At 37.2% G+C, this 16,998-nt stretch overlaps 1 protein-coding gene across 2 annotated transcripts in view; it reads left to right on the top strand.

Moving 5' to 3' along the window:
- The window catches only part of LOC127959861 (neuronal growth regulator 1), a 110,521-nt gene extending 100,174 nt beyond the window's left edge, over positions 1-10,347 (top strand). For both annotated transcript variants that reach the window (XM_052559263.1, XM_052559264.1), the window contains one exon: positions 5,519-10,347. In XM_052559263.1, the coding sequence (XP_052415223.1) occupies positions 5,519-5,619 (101 nt within the window). In that variant the 3' untranslated portion in view covers positions 5,620-10,347. The remainder of the gene's footprint in view (positions 1-5,518) is intronic.
- The last annotated feature ends 6,651 nt before the right edge of the window (positions 10,348-16,998 follow it).

Here is a 16,998-nt window from a genome sequence, read left to right as displayed (position 1 = left end):
AACTTTAAATGTATCTGCACTAATGTTCAAAATAAATAATACAGTGAAAACGCTAATATTATGAAAATTGTATCAAATAAAAAAAATGTCTGTTATCTATTTAAGCATTTCTAATCTGTTCCTGTGAGGGCAAAGCTAAATTTTCAGCAGCCATTACTGGAGTCTTCAGTGTCACATGACATTCATAAATCATCCTTATATGCTGGTTTGGTTTTCAAGAAACGTTTCTTTTTATCAGTGTTGAAAACAGTTGTACTCCATAATATATTTGTCGAAACTTGTTTTTTTTTCTGATGAATAGAAAATTCCAATAAAAAGGAAACTGTGGAAATAGTCTTATTATAACTGTAGCTTGTTTTATCACAGCATAAGAGCGAGACAAAGAGGCAGAGCACTGAATGGAAGGATGAAATTCATCAAGCAGCTTAACGATGGGTCTTGTGCCAGTTAAAAGGAATGGTGGGACTCGAACTAGTAGCTGATTATAGGGTGCCAGCCCCTCTTTTTATTCTGCACCATGTCACACCAACAACATTATGCCTAAAACAACTTAAGCTGTTAACTAAATCAAGCAAAACAAATACACAAAGTAGAACAGAGGGAGAGCTCTCATTTACTTTAATTGGAGTCTTGTACTTATATATATAGGCAATGCAGAAACTTCTGTCTGTGGCCTATGGCGATCATTATGAGGAATTATAATGTGTCCTCTTCATAATCAGACAAAGGGAAGGTTAGGCATGCTTTAGATAGGGTGCAAAACCATGATTTAGACGCACATGACTGATTACTTCCTGATCCGTATATAATGAGGAAATTGATGCTCTTGCATCTCAAGATATGCAGTCTTTAGACGGTTAATCCGATGATTTGTTTTTATGTGCGAAAATGTCACGCCGTTCCTAATACCTGTTCTAACTTTGCTCTGTAGGACCGCCATGTTGTTGCAAAAGCCGGTGCAATAACCTCCTTTCTCACTGTATTTACACACTTTAGATTTAAAGCAGAGAAATCACAAGGCTCCACTGTCTGGATGGGGAGGGGTTGAGTTGAGTTAATTAAAATGGCAAGTGCAGTAACAACCTGCACCGTTACAACAACAGACTGATTTAGACGCAGTGGGATATTAAACAGCTCCCTAACTCGCACAACACAGCCAGGCAGGTAATATTGGTGCTTTCCTTAATTGCTTCTATAGTGCCAGATGATAGGATGTTTCTGGTACGACCCTGAATCATCACTGACGTTCCAGAAGCTATTAGTCCGATGGGGCACTGGAAAGAAATATACTGTAGGGACAAAGCGTTTCGTCCTTTTACCTTTCACAGGCCATATGGCGTTGTTTGTTTTTTGACGAAGAGCGCTTATAGTTAGATACTGCAGCAGGTGCCTATAGCCTAAATGATTCTGTTCCATTGGTAGCGCTGTGCACACTCTGTGGCTCTGGCAAAGGGGCCAGCGCAGGATGTGAGCTGTTTCCATGGTTACCGGCTCCACTCTCTCTGCCTAGCAAAAACTGTGTCATTATCCGGTGCTTTGGATGGAGGCAGAATGAAGCCGCAGTGTACAGGGCAGTTTGCACTCCTCGTTTCCTGACCATCACAATTTGCATCATTTTCTATCTCATATACCCATTTCTGATATTCTGGGCTTCTCGTTGCAGGTGGCTGTAATTTTTTGGTATAAAGATTTTTAAGCAACACTGGTAATTTAAAGCCGTAAAAGCTGGAATGGAAGCGAAAATGGATGCGCGGCTTTTCATCTCCCATTTTTGCAATTCGTGAGAGGACTTGTCATAAAGCAATTATTTTATCTACCTTCCATGCACAAAGATACTTATTACTGTCAGATGTGCAATTTGATGCCATGATTCAGCCTTATTGTGGCTTTCAGTGCGGGAAAACAGTTCAAACAAATGAATCCATATCATAATAACTCCATTAGATACTGTCATCACATGTATTCGCAAATAACATGCACAACGAGAATTTGCTGGATGGATGTAAAAAAAAGTCAGTGGTACCAGCCAGGACACATAATCTCCTGTGTGTGTGTGTGTGTGTGATGCACTAATCTCCTTAGGTAGGCCAGTGTCTGTCATTAACAGAGCTGTGAAACAAAAACTCTCATGAAGATGAATGCCTGTACACTCTCACACCTGTTCTGAAGCGCCTCTCCCGAGTACTACACTCGAGTTGTTTTGCTTCGGGGACAGACCTGAAGGCTTTCAGCCACTGAGATCTGTGTTGGCTGGGAAAATATGAGTATACCCAGCATCAGTAGCACAGGCTTATCAGCGGGTTTGCTAAGGAAAGCACCATTATTACTATTGCTCATGCTTGGAGATTAAACTTTGCCCCGTACCATTCTATGGATGTGAATAATACTTTTTTGACCATCGACCACGAAGCAACTGCACAGCAACATAGTGTAAATAAGAACTCAGGGTATCTTTTGGCTAGAATACACTACAGATTTCTGTTCCAATTTATATTCTGGAGAAGCTGACGCTAGTTGCCAAAAATCAGAACCAGTCTGCAGATTTTTTTATTGTATTTTTTGCTTCAGACTATGAATTAATTTAGTCAGAGGATATCAAAGATGTTTGATATTTTGAGCTGATTTTAGAAAACATTTTGTGTTTGTTATGTGTTTCAGCAAAAAGACACATTTGTGTTTGTGTTTTTTGTAATCAGAAAGATAAAGTCTGGTGGTGTATAATCCTCAGTTGTTTGGTGTGTGATGGACAGTTTTTCGTCTGTACCTGTTTCTAAAGTCTGCAAGTATATGATGCCTAGTGTTTTAAAATCTGTTCACATTTTAAAAGTCATGAAGTGTATTCCAGTCTTTAGCAGCTGCATAGCAACTCTTTGGCACCCATCCAAAACACCTTTACAATGGCAAGAGTAAGAATCTTTGAAGGGCACTCATCATGCCCCCTTTTGCAAGATGTAATGTATATGTCTCAGGTGTCACCAGAATGTGTCTGTTAAGTTTTAGCTGAAATTACCCCACAGATCATTTATTATATAATTTTGAAAAAGCCTATTATGAGTGGAAGCAACAAAAATGCTATATATATATATATATATATATATATATATATATATATATATATATATATATATATATATATATATATCTATATATATATATATATATATATATATATATCTATATATATATCTATATATAGATATATATATATATATATATATATATATAGATATATATATATCTATATATATATATATATATATATATATATATTAGGGGTGTTGCTCGTTGCAAAATAGCCAATGCGTTTAACAGACTAGAAATGAGAAGATCCTCCAATAACCAACAGGTCTGGTGTTTGGGTGCACTTTGGATTCCCTTTAAGCTATAATGGTGATGGCAAGAGAGTGGTGGATAAAAAAACAACGGTATGTCGCATCTGCAACATGACAGGGTACACCAGCGGGATTACAAAAAAAAAAAAAAAAAACACCAGCGTGAATATCTGAGATATATGCGTCAGTACTATCTGGGAAAAGACGAAAAAAAGGAGAAACATGCACGCAGCAAACTATCCCTGCAGCATTTAGAAACTATAGCTTACAGGGAATCCAACCCAAACACCAGACCTGTTGGTTATTTTAGGATCTTATATTTCTGGTCTGTTAAAGGCGACATTTTGCAACGAGCCTTCAGCGCGTGCTGAGTGAGCGAGCGCCTTAGGGGCCGTTCACATATCGTGCCTAAAAACGCGTGGAAAACGCTAAGCGCGTCTTTCTCCTCCTTTCCAAAGCGCTCGGGCAGAAGCGCTCATGAGGCGTCTGTCTTTGCTAAGCAACAATGACGTGCTCTCTCCATGAGACGCGGAAATTTCAGCGAAGGATAAATGGATTTGCAGCTCTAAAAATCGCTTGCAGTAGCTCTGCTACTAAATTTATTTCAAAATTGCAATCCATATACAACTATGATCAGCTGATCCTTCATCTTGGCTGAGCTCTCAACGTTGTTACGGGAAAGGATGAAGCTGATTGGTTAGTTCTTGTCACATGACCCGCGGTGCGCTTGCGGCATTCTGAAAAGTTGAGATGTTTTTACATTTTGCTGTATCTAAAACGTATCGAACCGAACCGAACCGAACCGTGACATCAGTGTATCGTATCGAACCGAACCGTGAATTTTGTGAACCGTTACACCCCTAATATATATCTGTGTGTGTGTGTGTGTGTGTGTGTGTGTGTGTGTCTCTTTAAATGCAAATGAGCTGCTTCTCCCCATTCCTTTTGAGAATAGTGCTTTACATTTACAGCTCTTACCTTAGATATTCTTTTAAAAAAAACAACTGTTTGGTTTTGATTATTATGTCTATCGTGCTGAAACCATGCTTTTTAAAGCCATATTAGTTTAAACTTCTGATATAGGGTTTTCTGAGCACACAGAAAGTGCCTGTCACACAGCATGTGAGTACTAAACTAGTTCTCTTTCATGTCTTGTTGCACTTAAACTGTCAAGCACAAACGAGTTTTTTTTTAAACACACAAGTTAAAAAAATGTCTGGTTATGGTTATGTCTGGTGAGGATAAAAAGCCGGAAAGAAATCACACATATTTTCTATCTTAGATCTGTGTATTAAGTGACAGCAGTGTAATATACAGTACCTATTTAAATGTGACGTCACATTTTACAGTTTCTACAAACGGCTTGTTCTGAGACACTGATTATGATTTATGAAAATTAAAATAGAAGCGAGTGGATTTTTATTATTATAGGGTGGTTGTGTACACACGCTGCCGACACACATTTATGTCCAAACTACATGTAAAAGTGAATTTTGCGTGATAGGTGCCCTTTAGATGAACCTTGGTGATTTCCAAAACAAAATTGCAAAGGACATAGCAGATCATAACAGCTACATGGCAACTCCTTGGCTACTACCCAGAACACCCTAGCAAGTGCATAACAAAACCCTTGCAACCACATATTGTAGCAGTGTTTTAAGAATCATTCAGAGCTCCTCAGTTCCTCAGCAACTGCATAGCAGCGCCCCGGTAACCATCCAGAACACTCTAGCAAAGGAGCTAGAGCTCATAACATCTTAACAGCTGCGTAGCAACTCCTTGACAACCACCCAGAACACCCAAGCATGTCAGCGAGATTTTGCATACATTTTCTAAATATATTTTATGCTAATATATTTTCATTAGGGATGAAATGAATTTAAATAAGTTCTAGCAGGTTCATAGGTACAAGAAGAGAAAGCAGCATGATCATATCTTTGAGACGAATTGTTATGCCTTCTTATTTTGAAGTACCCAGCACGGGTTTAAAACAAGGCGTCTTATGAAAGGACTCCTTCCGGCATGCAAGCCCGTCAAGAGTCTTGATTTGAGAGCGTAAAGGCAGGCAGCGTGAGCTCCGCTCATATGAAAAGGGAGGAGGTAGTGCTTGACTGAGACTATGACTCGCTGCCAGGAGAGAGGGAGAATCTGCTAATCAGCGTGTGTCTCTGCTCTGTTGTTTACAGCACCCAACACCGCTCCGTATGGAAGTACAGGAGGCGCTGAAGTCCTGCTGGCCTGCCGGTACCTGATCCTGGCTCTCTCTTCTCTCGTCAGCGTTTACTAGTCCTGGGGATGGCCATACACAATGACTGTAAAGAACCCTTTTGAGCATTTACAGATCCTTTGACATTGCTGATGGCTGGATCCAATCTGGTACAGTGTGTTTGGAAAGCAGCGAGGGATTTTAATCAGCATTGCTTATGTTGGGATGGTAATTTTCTTCTGTGGTGTTTGTCATCATGTAAATACATACGGTTTTAGGGGGGTGGTTTTCTTTCTCTTGTCTTATTTTCTATTCTTTTCTTATTTTCTTTTTCCTGAGTTCCCACTTTGTGAATCAGCACACATTGTCCCCTTCAAACGCTCACAAATTAGCCGAAATCACGCTTTGGAAAAGTACGGGTGTGTGACGTTAGTGTCTTTGTTATTGAAAAAGGAAAGACGCCCTAGTGTGCCACCTTGCTCTCCATCATTCACATACCCACTAAATGTTTAAATAGTAAGTTTTTTGCCGAGCTCATTTAAATCCAGTGAACCAAGAAACACTGTTTAAGATTTTACAAAGGGAGAGATATTGAAATTGATATCAAAAGTAATACAGTCAAAGGCGAAGCGAACAATTGAAGAGCAGCTTTAGTTTAATACGCTAATGCACATGGTTTTCCATTGACTGTGAAATATGATTATTAATTTTCTTGACCAAAACTACAGCCATACCTCAATGGTTTAGACCTCTGAAAAAAAAAAAATGTTAAAAAAAATTTAAACCTAGATTGCACTGGAGATTCAAATATGTAATCATATGAGATACATTTGCCTCTTATAAAGCTGTTTGTAAGCCTAATTTTAAAATTAAAATGAGCCTTTTCTGGTGGTCAAAAGGTTATAAAACAGCAAAGCAGAGTTACAGAGAAATGTGAAAAAGCAATCGAGAAATTGTCTGTGTTGCATGTGATGTTATATATATTAAGATATCAAATAAAAATAGCACATAAAAGATATTCTTTAGTTGGCAGTATGCAAAATATTGTAACAGGCCAATCCAAAGTAAAAAGTGGGGAAAAAGTAGGTCATATTTGATGTGCACTTTGATTAAATGAGGAAATTACGAACAGTGTCTAATGGAACTTATCTGACGATCATTCAAATCATTATTAGCTTTTTTTTCTTTCATTTTATGGAGTATGTTTTATGGTTGTAATCATTTGAACTGGATTTTTATAATGTATTAACATATTACCTGCTTTGCTTCTGTAAGTGTGAAATAGTTTTGAATAGGGAAGCAGAAAAAAACAGAATATGCACTTCCCTTGTGGGGACAATATGAAACTTTCAAGTGTGGATCCAAACATGTGAATGAATATTATTTCAAAATACGTATGCAGTATGGCATAGTTTACAATGTTGTCTTTCATTTTAGATGCCACAACTGTTGTTGATTCTTGTCAAACGAGTAGAAGTTGGAAAAAAGAACCGTTTGTAATCAAATAATCTACTTTTAACTCAGAGGGTGTGAACCAGTCATACGGTATAATAGAAAACGAGTCACGTGTGTGTATATTCGAAGAAAGTAGAATTCATTTTATCTTATTGGTAGAGCCAGTGTCTAGGTTTAGTTTAACCTCTACCCTAGTTCCCACACAATTGTTGTATACTAAGATGTGCAGAAATTATAAATGTGCTGCATGTCGAATTAATATGTATGTTAAGGTGGCCACTTACCATAAATCGATAATTTGAGAACAAAACCAGTTTCGAGGCTGCTTTGACTTAATGAAATGTGTTCTACACTACTGAACATCACTAGGCCTGTCTGTTGAGCTATGATGAAATGTTCTTTTCATGTGAAAGTCATCACAGAATCATTTCTGCTCAGTGTGCAATACTGGGTCCTCTCCTATGGACTGTGCTATTCGGAACGTGTGGCGAATTACTTTTTTTTAATTTATTATTTCTTGCGCAAAGTACATTTTCAATGACAGGAAGTGTCGGAATATTTCACTTACAACGGATATGTTCTGATGAAGAATCATATAGGTCTCACCGATATCTCCCTTTGCTTATTACAGACCTAAAAGCCTCAAAGATCAAAACGAGAGCTGTTAAATATTCATCGCTGCGAAGGCCTGGCTCTCGCCGTTGTGAAATAAAAAGTAACATTGAACTTGCTTATCATTGCCACAAAGATCCATAATCGCAGATTAAAACCAAGAGCTTTGACAGTTACAGTAAATACGCTCCATTTCAATATTCTGACTCCACTCTAGAAGCAAGTACTGTATAAAATGTGCCTTTAAAAGTATTAATTGATATGATCTGTTGCCATACCATGTCAAGTGGCATGTGTAAGCCTCATGCATTTGCCATTCATAGCTATTATACAAGACGAATCAGTGTTGTGCAGTATTTCTGGCTTCTTTCAGTCTAATAGATGATAAAAGGGGCATTAAAAAACTATACGTCTGCCAATTTTGAGTTCTGTAAAGAAATAAAAGCAGCACATGCTCTTTAAATAAATATTGTGAATGATACCTTAACAAAGAGCTCATTAAAGCATCATTAAAACTGCGTAAATGGGTATCAAGATAAAAAAAGCAGACAAGAGCATCCATGCATGCATAATTCTCCTGAAAGTTACAGCCTTTCAAAAGAGTCGGTAAATAACTGGCAAATGTGCTGCAAATTTTCACTCCGAGCATCTAATGACTTGATGATCACATTCCTGGACATGCATTAATATTCAATGACGTGTTTCGAAATTTCTCACGTCAGCCAAGCGACAGATATACAGAACTTGTGTGGTGCCAGTGGTCAAGAAAACCCAAAAGGCCAATTCTATTTTCGAATGGGTTCAAATTACTGCAAGCAGCACAGTATGTTGTGGCCCGAGGAGACCCCTTGGGTTCCAACACCTTCCCAGAGTCGTCGCCGTGTGCTATGAGCTAGCAATTAAGTTTTTTTTTTTTTCTCGAAATCCTATGAGCACATATCCATACAAAAAAAGGTGGATGTGTAACCACACGTGTACAGTCCGAAAAAACCCAAACATTTCAGATACTTCATCTCCTATCTCGAGCGAGGCTTCTGGCGAGACAGAATGAGGGTGGGAGGCGGTATTTCAATGATTAAAAACCTGTCAGCTCCATCTCTGTATTGGCCGGACTCTTTTGAAAGTCGGTTTGAGAGTGCTGTGTGTGCGGCCAGGGGAGGTGATTCTTCTGACCTGGCAGTTAATAAAATTCTTCCTGTGCCTTTGTCAGTTTCTGGAGGATGATTCTGTGGAGTGCTGGAGGGTGCTGCATTAACCAGCTGTGAGCGCTCACTCTCTCAGCAGCACTCTGGCAGGGCTGACAGTAATCTACATAAACCTCTGTCCTTTTCAAAACGTTTGCCAGTAATTGCAGTTTTGCAGTATTCTAATTGACTCCACGGAGCACTGTAAAGAACAAAAACCTGTAATCCTTCGCGAAGCCCATTTGGTTTGCGGCTGTTGTGTTAAAGCTTCGAATGATACGAAACTGATGATACATGAAGCGGCCGCCATGACTGTACCTAGAAACATGCATAGGAAAAATATTTGTCTGGATAATAAAGTAGCTGCCCAAATGAGAATGAGTGAATTCCAAAGCTTTTTTTTTGTTCCTCGCCATCAAGTGTTTGTCGGCCCCCTCGCTCATTATTTTCACTGAGCTGGAAAATAAGTTAGCCAAGCACTGATGCAGTGGTTTTGATAATGCTAAGGATTTAGCAGAGCCCTCTTTCGCTGAGCTCTGTTTGAAACCTCCGATTGCGTCTTATCAGGAGAAATGTTTTTATGTGAAAAGCAAGGGATCAATTTAAGTACGCAAGTCCAGCATTTTTCGAAAAACACACCGTTCTCTTTTATTTACCGTTATGTCTCATTAGCTGTTGGTTGGCCTGGTAATTGTTGCTAGCTGTTTTGAATGGCATGGGCTATTTGTGTTGGCACTGTTCATATCTTAAGCAGTTATTTTGTGAAGTGGAATAAGCCCACCAGTGAAACCACCCGTCTGCTACTGAGTAATTGAGCACAGAGGACACCCGCCAGAACGATCCAAGTTTACACTAATGCTTTTGGGAAACATTTGGTGAGCTTCGGTTACTTTTGTATATACATGTTTATTTGATTTCAGTACCTTTTATTTTGTTTTGTTCAATTTGGTGACTAAGTAAAATGGACATTGTAACCATATTGGGATGGCTGTACTTTTATTTCCTCAACTCTAGAAGCTGAAATTTCTGTGATGAGAAATTTGAAATGGTCATCTTTACTTACATGTGTATGGAGAAACTTTAGCCACCAGGGATATAGTTGTATATTTTAGGCTCTAGATCACTGGAATGACATATATGGCTTTAAGTGGCATTGATATATATTGATATTGTCAAGAAAAAAAAAAAAGAACCATATACTTTAATTACTTTAAAAGCTTACATTGTGTATAGCACGTATGCAAGTTCATTTTCATCATGTTTGATGTAATTTTGTAGCAGTGGTTTGATACTAATAAAGTTGGAAGTTGGTGATGGAACTGTGAAATGTGCTTTACATGATACTTAATGAAATGTTATTATTTTAAAATGCTGTACCTGCATATGATATAATTCAGCAAGAACGCGAGATGGTGTGTTTTATTGCATTTAAAATAAATATGAATATATTTCAATTAATTTCCAGTAGTTAAGACTACGTACTCCTATGTCGGAATACTACTTCCCACGTAAGTGTATAATGTTGCACTGTAATAAAATTAAAACGTTTGTTAGTTAATTTGTTTATTTTGCCTGTCCCTTTCAATCAAGTGCCATAGCAAGACCTATGTAAAGTGCATTTACAACACAATGCTGATCATGTACTGTAAGTGACATAGAAATTTTCCATCTTTCAATTATTTTATTTTTTTCATCTTTCATTCCAACATGCCTTGTTTGGTTTCTCATCAGGAACATGATGTACTGGCGGGTCTGTGGAAGTCTAAAGAGTTAATCCCTGGTCTATTTGAATTTTCATGTCAGTGGTGCATGGCCTGCTGCACTAGGATCCAAGCAGTGCCTCATGGGAAACAACGTTTTATGTGTGCTGCAAACAAGCTGATCTCCTGCGGCACTAAATGAAAAACCTAAATTGCCAAAAAAGACCATTCCCCCGTTACTACATTTGGCTACATCTTTTGCAGTTCATGTTAATAGAGTTCATTCTACACTAAAAACCTTTCACCTTCCATGGTGAAAACAAGTTGTGTAAGCGCCGTCACAAAGTGAATCATACCCAGAGTTCAATGTGGAAATGATTTAGTACTCCGAGTCTGTCAGCCTCCTCCCACATCCCCATGACAGATGTCCACACTGCAGCATATTTATCTTTCATTTTGAGATCAGGCCAGGTCATTTTCAATGGCCCTCTTAAAGCCTCAGTTAATGGCCCACATCACAGTGTTCCTTCAGCTTCAAGAAAAAGCTGCGCTGAATAAAGAACACCAGTTAGAGGAGGTGTAATGTCGCAGTGGATTTTGTTTTGTAGTTATGTAGTTATTATTTGCACTTGCATCTCAATTTTTGATATCAAATTTCTATATTTATCTGCTACAAATAAAAGTAGAAATGAATAAAACTAATTTATTCCCCAAGTGGACTAAGTTGTAAAATTAAAGGAAAACATGGACATCAGTTTAAATTGTGTAGGTACACTGAGAAAAAATAAATAATAATTATGTAATGATCTAGCAAATGCTATCTTCCATGATACTGCAATTCTTTTACATGTCATTATTATTACTTCATGTATGAAAATCTTGGATGCTGTATATTAAAATGAAAACCAGATGTATAAATGTACTTCACAAACTGTCTTCCAACTGCTGCTCTCTCTTCAGGAGGGTGGTGGTCATGTGTGATAGTGATTCCACCCCTGTAGCTCAATTCTAATTGGTTAAATGGTGTTGCAAATCACTCAGTGTGACAACACTCCCCAGTCTCCCATACTCACAGCTCCAAACCAACAGTAGCCATAGATCAGTGATCCTCCCTGCTGTATTTACAATCAATAATGGATTATTTTTTTGGGTGTTGAGTTTGTGTTTAACTCATTGCTTGTATTCTGACAATCTGGAAATGTAGTTTTCATGATTTAGTTTCCATTGATGAGAATATTTGGTTTAAACTTGTTTGATCTCAAGTGCTGGTAAATCCTTAATAACCCGTATTTCAGAAGAAAAGGATATTGTTTATAATTCTGTGGTGGGATTTGTTTTGGAAATATATGATTTTTATTTCCACACCACTCCAAAACATAACCTTAAGTTTTATGAAAATGTACAAATTATAGATTGTACAAATTCACCAATTACCCAGAAAGTAAAAAAAAAAAAAAAATGCCATGAAAGTGTGTTGCATTAACCATAAATGTTATTTATTTTAATTATTATATTTTAATTTATTATAATCTAACTTTAATTATAATATAACTTGCATTAATTTACATAAATGTTTACATATTTATTTTACAAAATTACAATGTGTTTTAAGTAGCCTTGAAAATCAGATAAGCTATATGAAAAATAATAATAATTTGTTCACCCTATTTTATGCACGAGCAAAATTCACATTAGCATAATATCAGCCTAATTTAGAATTTGGGTTGCGCCTCAATTTTTAGTCCCATTATAAATAATGACAACAAATATTACATGATGCTGCTTTGACTTGGAGCTTGGAGAAAATGTGCTGAAAACAAACCTTAAAAAGCCTCTCAGATGCAACATTCATTGGTCTCTCAGCACAGAAGATACCACCTTTACACAAGTTCTCCCAGCACAATTTCCTCAAATCTTTGTGTTTGAGAGTCTCTTGCTGCCTTTATCTACCGCTGTCCTCCACTGGAGGTTCTTTCATGGATGTGATTTCTGTATGAGAATGAATTGGTGTGAGTTGGCTTCTCGTCGCTCTTCTCCATGCGCAGACGGAGGGGGAGAGAGTGGCAGAAGAACACCTGTAAGCGGATTAATGAGGGAGAGACTGCTCTCCGAGCTGCCCATCCTGCTCTCTCTAATTAATCCTGCTGGTCATTAGCAATAATGGTTAGCTTCATTCAAATAGCAGGCATTTTATGTTATCTCCATACTGAAACTGATTAACATACAGACTGAGATGATGAGGATATATAAAAATTCTTTCATTATTTACTTACTCATTTTAAGCATTTCACTCTGCTATTCTAAACTTGTATGCTCCTATTTTTCCATTTAAAAAAAATACATATAAATTCATAGTGACCATTTCAGCTAAGGCATTACATTACTTGCTCATCAGTGAATCCTCAGCAGTGGATGGGTGCCATCAGAATGAGAGTGCAAACAGCTGATATAAACACCACAGTAATCCACATGACTCAAGTTCATCAAATAACTGAACCTCACAAGTTAACTTGTGAAAAGCTCTGAGTTCGTCATAAACAAATCCATCAAGATGTATTCAAATTCAAACCATCACTTCAGCCTAAAATTTGATAGCTTTGTGTGAGAAATAGACCAAATATAAGTCTTTATTCACTGATTAACTTCTGTTGAGCCGTGAAATCCAAGAACCACCTCAAACTGAATCGGCAAAAGAATCGTTCTTTTAAGCTATACTTTTGAATGAACTGGTTGATATGGTTCACAAATTGGATGGAACATTTCATCAATGAATCGCTGGACTGATTCATTCATGAATCAGCATTTACGCACTCAATTATCTGGCCTCAAGTTACCAGCTCACTGCATTAAAAAATAAATAAATAAGAATAGTTCAATTTAATTATATTCTAGAAGGTGACCGTATTTATTTTCTTGGAGTTTTTGGTTATTTTTAGAGTATGGAAATTTTAGTTTGTATGGAAAAGATGCCAAGATTCATCAAAAGACCAAATGGGTCCAAAAAGACCCCAAAAAAAGTAATCTGGGTTTAAAATAACACAACAGTGAGGAATGAACTATCTCATTCTAAACTAAACCACACATGGCTATTTCCGTTTGTGAGTATGTGTGTGGGCACAATAGGATTTATATAGATCTCTTAACACCACCCCTACACACAGACACGTACATGCTTTGTGTCTTTTTCTATATACGTGCCTTATTGCTGTGCTCATGGCAGATGAGAAGCAACTCCACACGGAGAAGAGGAAGAATGAGAAAGGACGTGTGAGGGAGAGACTGAATCGGTGAGGAAGGGAGCCGTCACACAGAGCACTTCCTAAAATCATGTTACTGTGTCATTATCCCACCTCTGCTCTCTTCCCAGCAATCATATTTGGAGAACATCTTTCAGGAGCTCTCAGGGCCACAACAACTGGTAAGCATGGCTAATGGAAATTTAATCAGTGACAAGAGTGGAGAATCAGTCATAATGCATGTCAAACTGAATGCACCCCGATAAGGAATAACAGAAAGATGCAAATAGTGGTTAAGGGAGGCTTTGCTGACAGACTGATAATGTCCTTGTACATCCTGCAGCAAGCACAGAAGGCCGTTTTATGTTGAGTGTTTTATTTAGAGCATGGTTTATGAATGTTTTTTTTTCTTATTGATTTTAAAGCAGCAAATATGAGCACTCCAGCAAAACCGTAAGGCACAAGGATGCAAATAGCCCTCTGTTTATGTTTTTTCGTTAAAGCAATAAGAGCCAATCTAATTAGGACGTCAAGATTTCAAGCAATTGTTCCTTGGCTGCTTGTTTGTTTGGTTGGTTTTCATTTTTCATACTTTCTCCAGGCAGAACCTTGTAAGATTAAACCAATAAATTGCTTGCAAAACTTGGGGTTAAACTGACTACACATGACAAAACCTAAACAAATCTCTCTTATCCCATTTCAACTTCCCCACTGGTAAACAGAGCGCTATCTTGTTCCACCAAAGAATTGCCATGAGCAAGACTGCACACAAAAACCCAATCTACAAAGGAACAAAACTGGGATGCTCCACCAGCACACCACACATCCTCCGTGTCTCAGCTTACCCATGAAGCAGGTTTCTAAAGGCTGGAATCGTGCAAGCACTCTAAAAGAGTTTTAAGTCAAGCTTGCATGAGCATTGCATCTAGCATTTGAACATTGCTACAACATTGTAGAACAAGATTTCATATGTTATCATTTGTATTATTAATCGCCTAAATGTTGATAGTTACTTGTAGCTTGCATATGTTGCGTTATATTATGGCATGTTTAAATATATGAGTGTCAGATGGGTCTAGTAACAAAGTTTTAAGTTTTGAGATATTTCTGGTTTGCACAAGTATTGAGGGTTGTCTTTCACTAATGTCACTGTTTTCAAAATAAAATCAATAGGCTCTACTTTTACTCAGATACATTTTCACTGCAAACCACAAAAATGTATAGCTTTTGATCAATTCGACTGTTTTTAATCTGTAAAACCGGCTCACAAAGATGTTCAAAAGATACATTTCACAGGAAGAAACACAATGGACAATGCATCATGCAATGGATCTTCCAACCTGATCTCATGCACACAAAAAAATTGATAAATTAGCTATTTTAACTACCAATTTATTAGATGTGGTTCATAGAAAAAAGTAAGCAAAATGGTCAGCTGTACAAAGAAGAGAGAGTGTGTGTTGGTGTGTGTGTGTGTGTGTGTGTGTGTGTGTGTGTGTGTGTGTGTGTGTGTGTGTGTGTGTGTGTGTGTTATAATATTAAATTATTTTGTGGGATAATTAAATATATTCTAAATAAACTACAAACATAAAATTATATACATTTATTTTGTCCTCACATTCTTTCTTGTAACTCCTCCTACTCCTCCTCATTATGCAGCTCATTATACGGGCCTTTGTCTTCTCAGGTGCAAATCACAATGATATACGCATACTCATATGACTTTTAAAAACAAAAAGTGTCTAAGAAAATTTAAATCGATATATTGTTTTCTGTGAGTAAACAAGATTATTTTCACATCATTTAGAAAGAAAAATTCTAGGCTACGAGCTCCATTTCTCAAAAGTCCTGGGAACCAATGTTATGTATGTGTTTTATGGCCTTATTCAAGTGATTTAAAATGTTTAGTTTTTCACTAACCATGCATAAAAAAAAAATTCTCAAAAAAACACAGTCAAGTACATACATGCTGCGCACATATTATTATAGCCCAGTTTGTGCTGATTACAGTGAGATTAGACTTAAGCCATTTAGATATTTATAAGAATCTGAAAAAAGCACAAATGTCAGGGCATGACAAAACTTCTCCAGGCCCCAAAAATACCCTTAGACCTCAGAGGGTTAATGGACATTGTAAAATGCTGAACTCTCCCATGTTTCCTAGAACTGTTTGAGTGTGTTAATAAGTGAAATAATTGAATGTGTTTTCCATTTATGTATAATCAGTGTCATGCATGAATCAGCAATGTTCAGATGCAGGGTGACTAAACAAATCCTGCTGCTCATATTATACTTAATTGTGTGAAACATGGAGGAAATAAGCATCATTTATTTCTCCTGAAGATTAAGAAATTATTATGAAAAGAATGAAAAAATAACTACATGTACACAGCAAAAAGCAACACGTTTGCTATGAACACTTGAGAGGGCTAATTGAGGAAAATTGATACAGCCCATGGAGTTATAAATACATATATAGGTCTGTAACTCTGCAACAAGAATAATATACACTCTTAAAAAATAAAGGTTCTTAATTGATTTTGATGGTTCCGTGAAGAACTTTTCACATCCAAGGAATCTTTTAATTGTATAAAAGGTTATTTATAGTGGAAAGGGTACTTGATATGCACAAAAACCCAGAATCATTTTTCTATGGAATCACTGGATCCCAAAATCCTATTTTGTAACCTTTATTTTAAAATCTATTTTTCAAAATATAATTGTTCATGTGTAAAGCTCCACCCCTCACAGCACTATCAATAATGCTCAAATCCTTTAAAATGTCCTTAATCAACATCAAACTAGAAGTGTGTTCCTCTTAATGTCATAGAGGATATCATTCGCCATTATCATTAAATCCGTGAAATATTCTTTGAGTAGCCATCATTAAAAAAAAAATGTAACCTTTAAACTTAAAGCAGTCAAAACTGGGTGTGGGTTGATTCATCTTCTTTTAATGAGACACCTGAGCTTATATGTCTATCAAAAGCTTTGTCAGTTCCGGGGGCGATAACTTTCTTTAAAAAGACCTAACAACCTGCTTAAGTACTCTCAGGGGTACATGTACTCTACCTCTGATTGGGAATCACAGCTTAAGCCCAAAAAAGAGTTTGCAGACTATACACTTGATCTTCATTATAATTAGATGCTACCCCAACCCATAAGGATGGCAAACTGTGCTGTGTAAATTATCACACACAAATCATCTGCAGCAAATAGGAAAATGCGAAATGGAGAAAATGGGAGGAGGATCTTCTCCACCTGCACTGTGGT

This window comes from Carassius gibelio, chromosome B6 (genome assembly GCF_023724105.1).
Source record: "Carassius gibelio isolate Cgi1373 ecotype wild population from Czech Republic chromosome B6, carGib1.2-hapl.c, whole genome shotgun sequence".
NCBI lineage: Eukaryota > Metazoa > Chordata > Actinopteri > Cypriniformes > Cyprinidae > Carassius > Carassius gibelio.
Note: the sequence above shows the minus strand (reverse complement) of the source record. Positions and strands in the feature narration are given on the sequence as shown.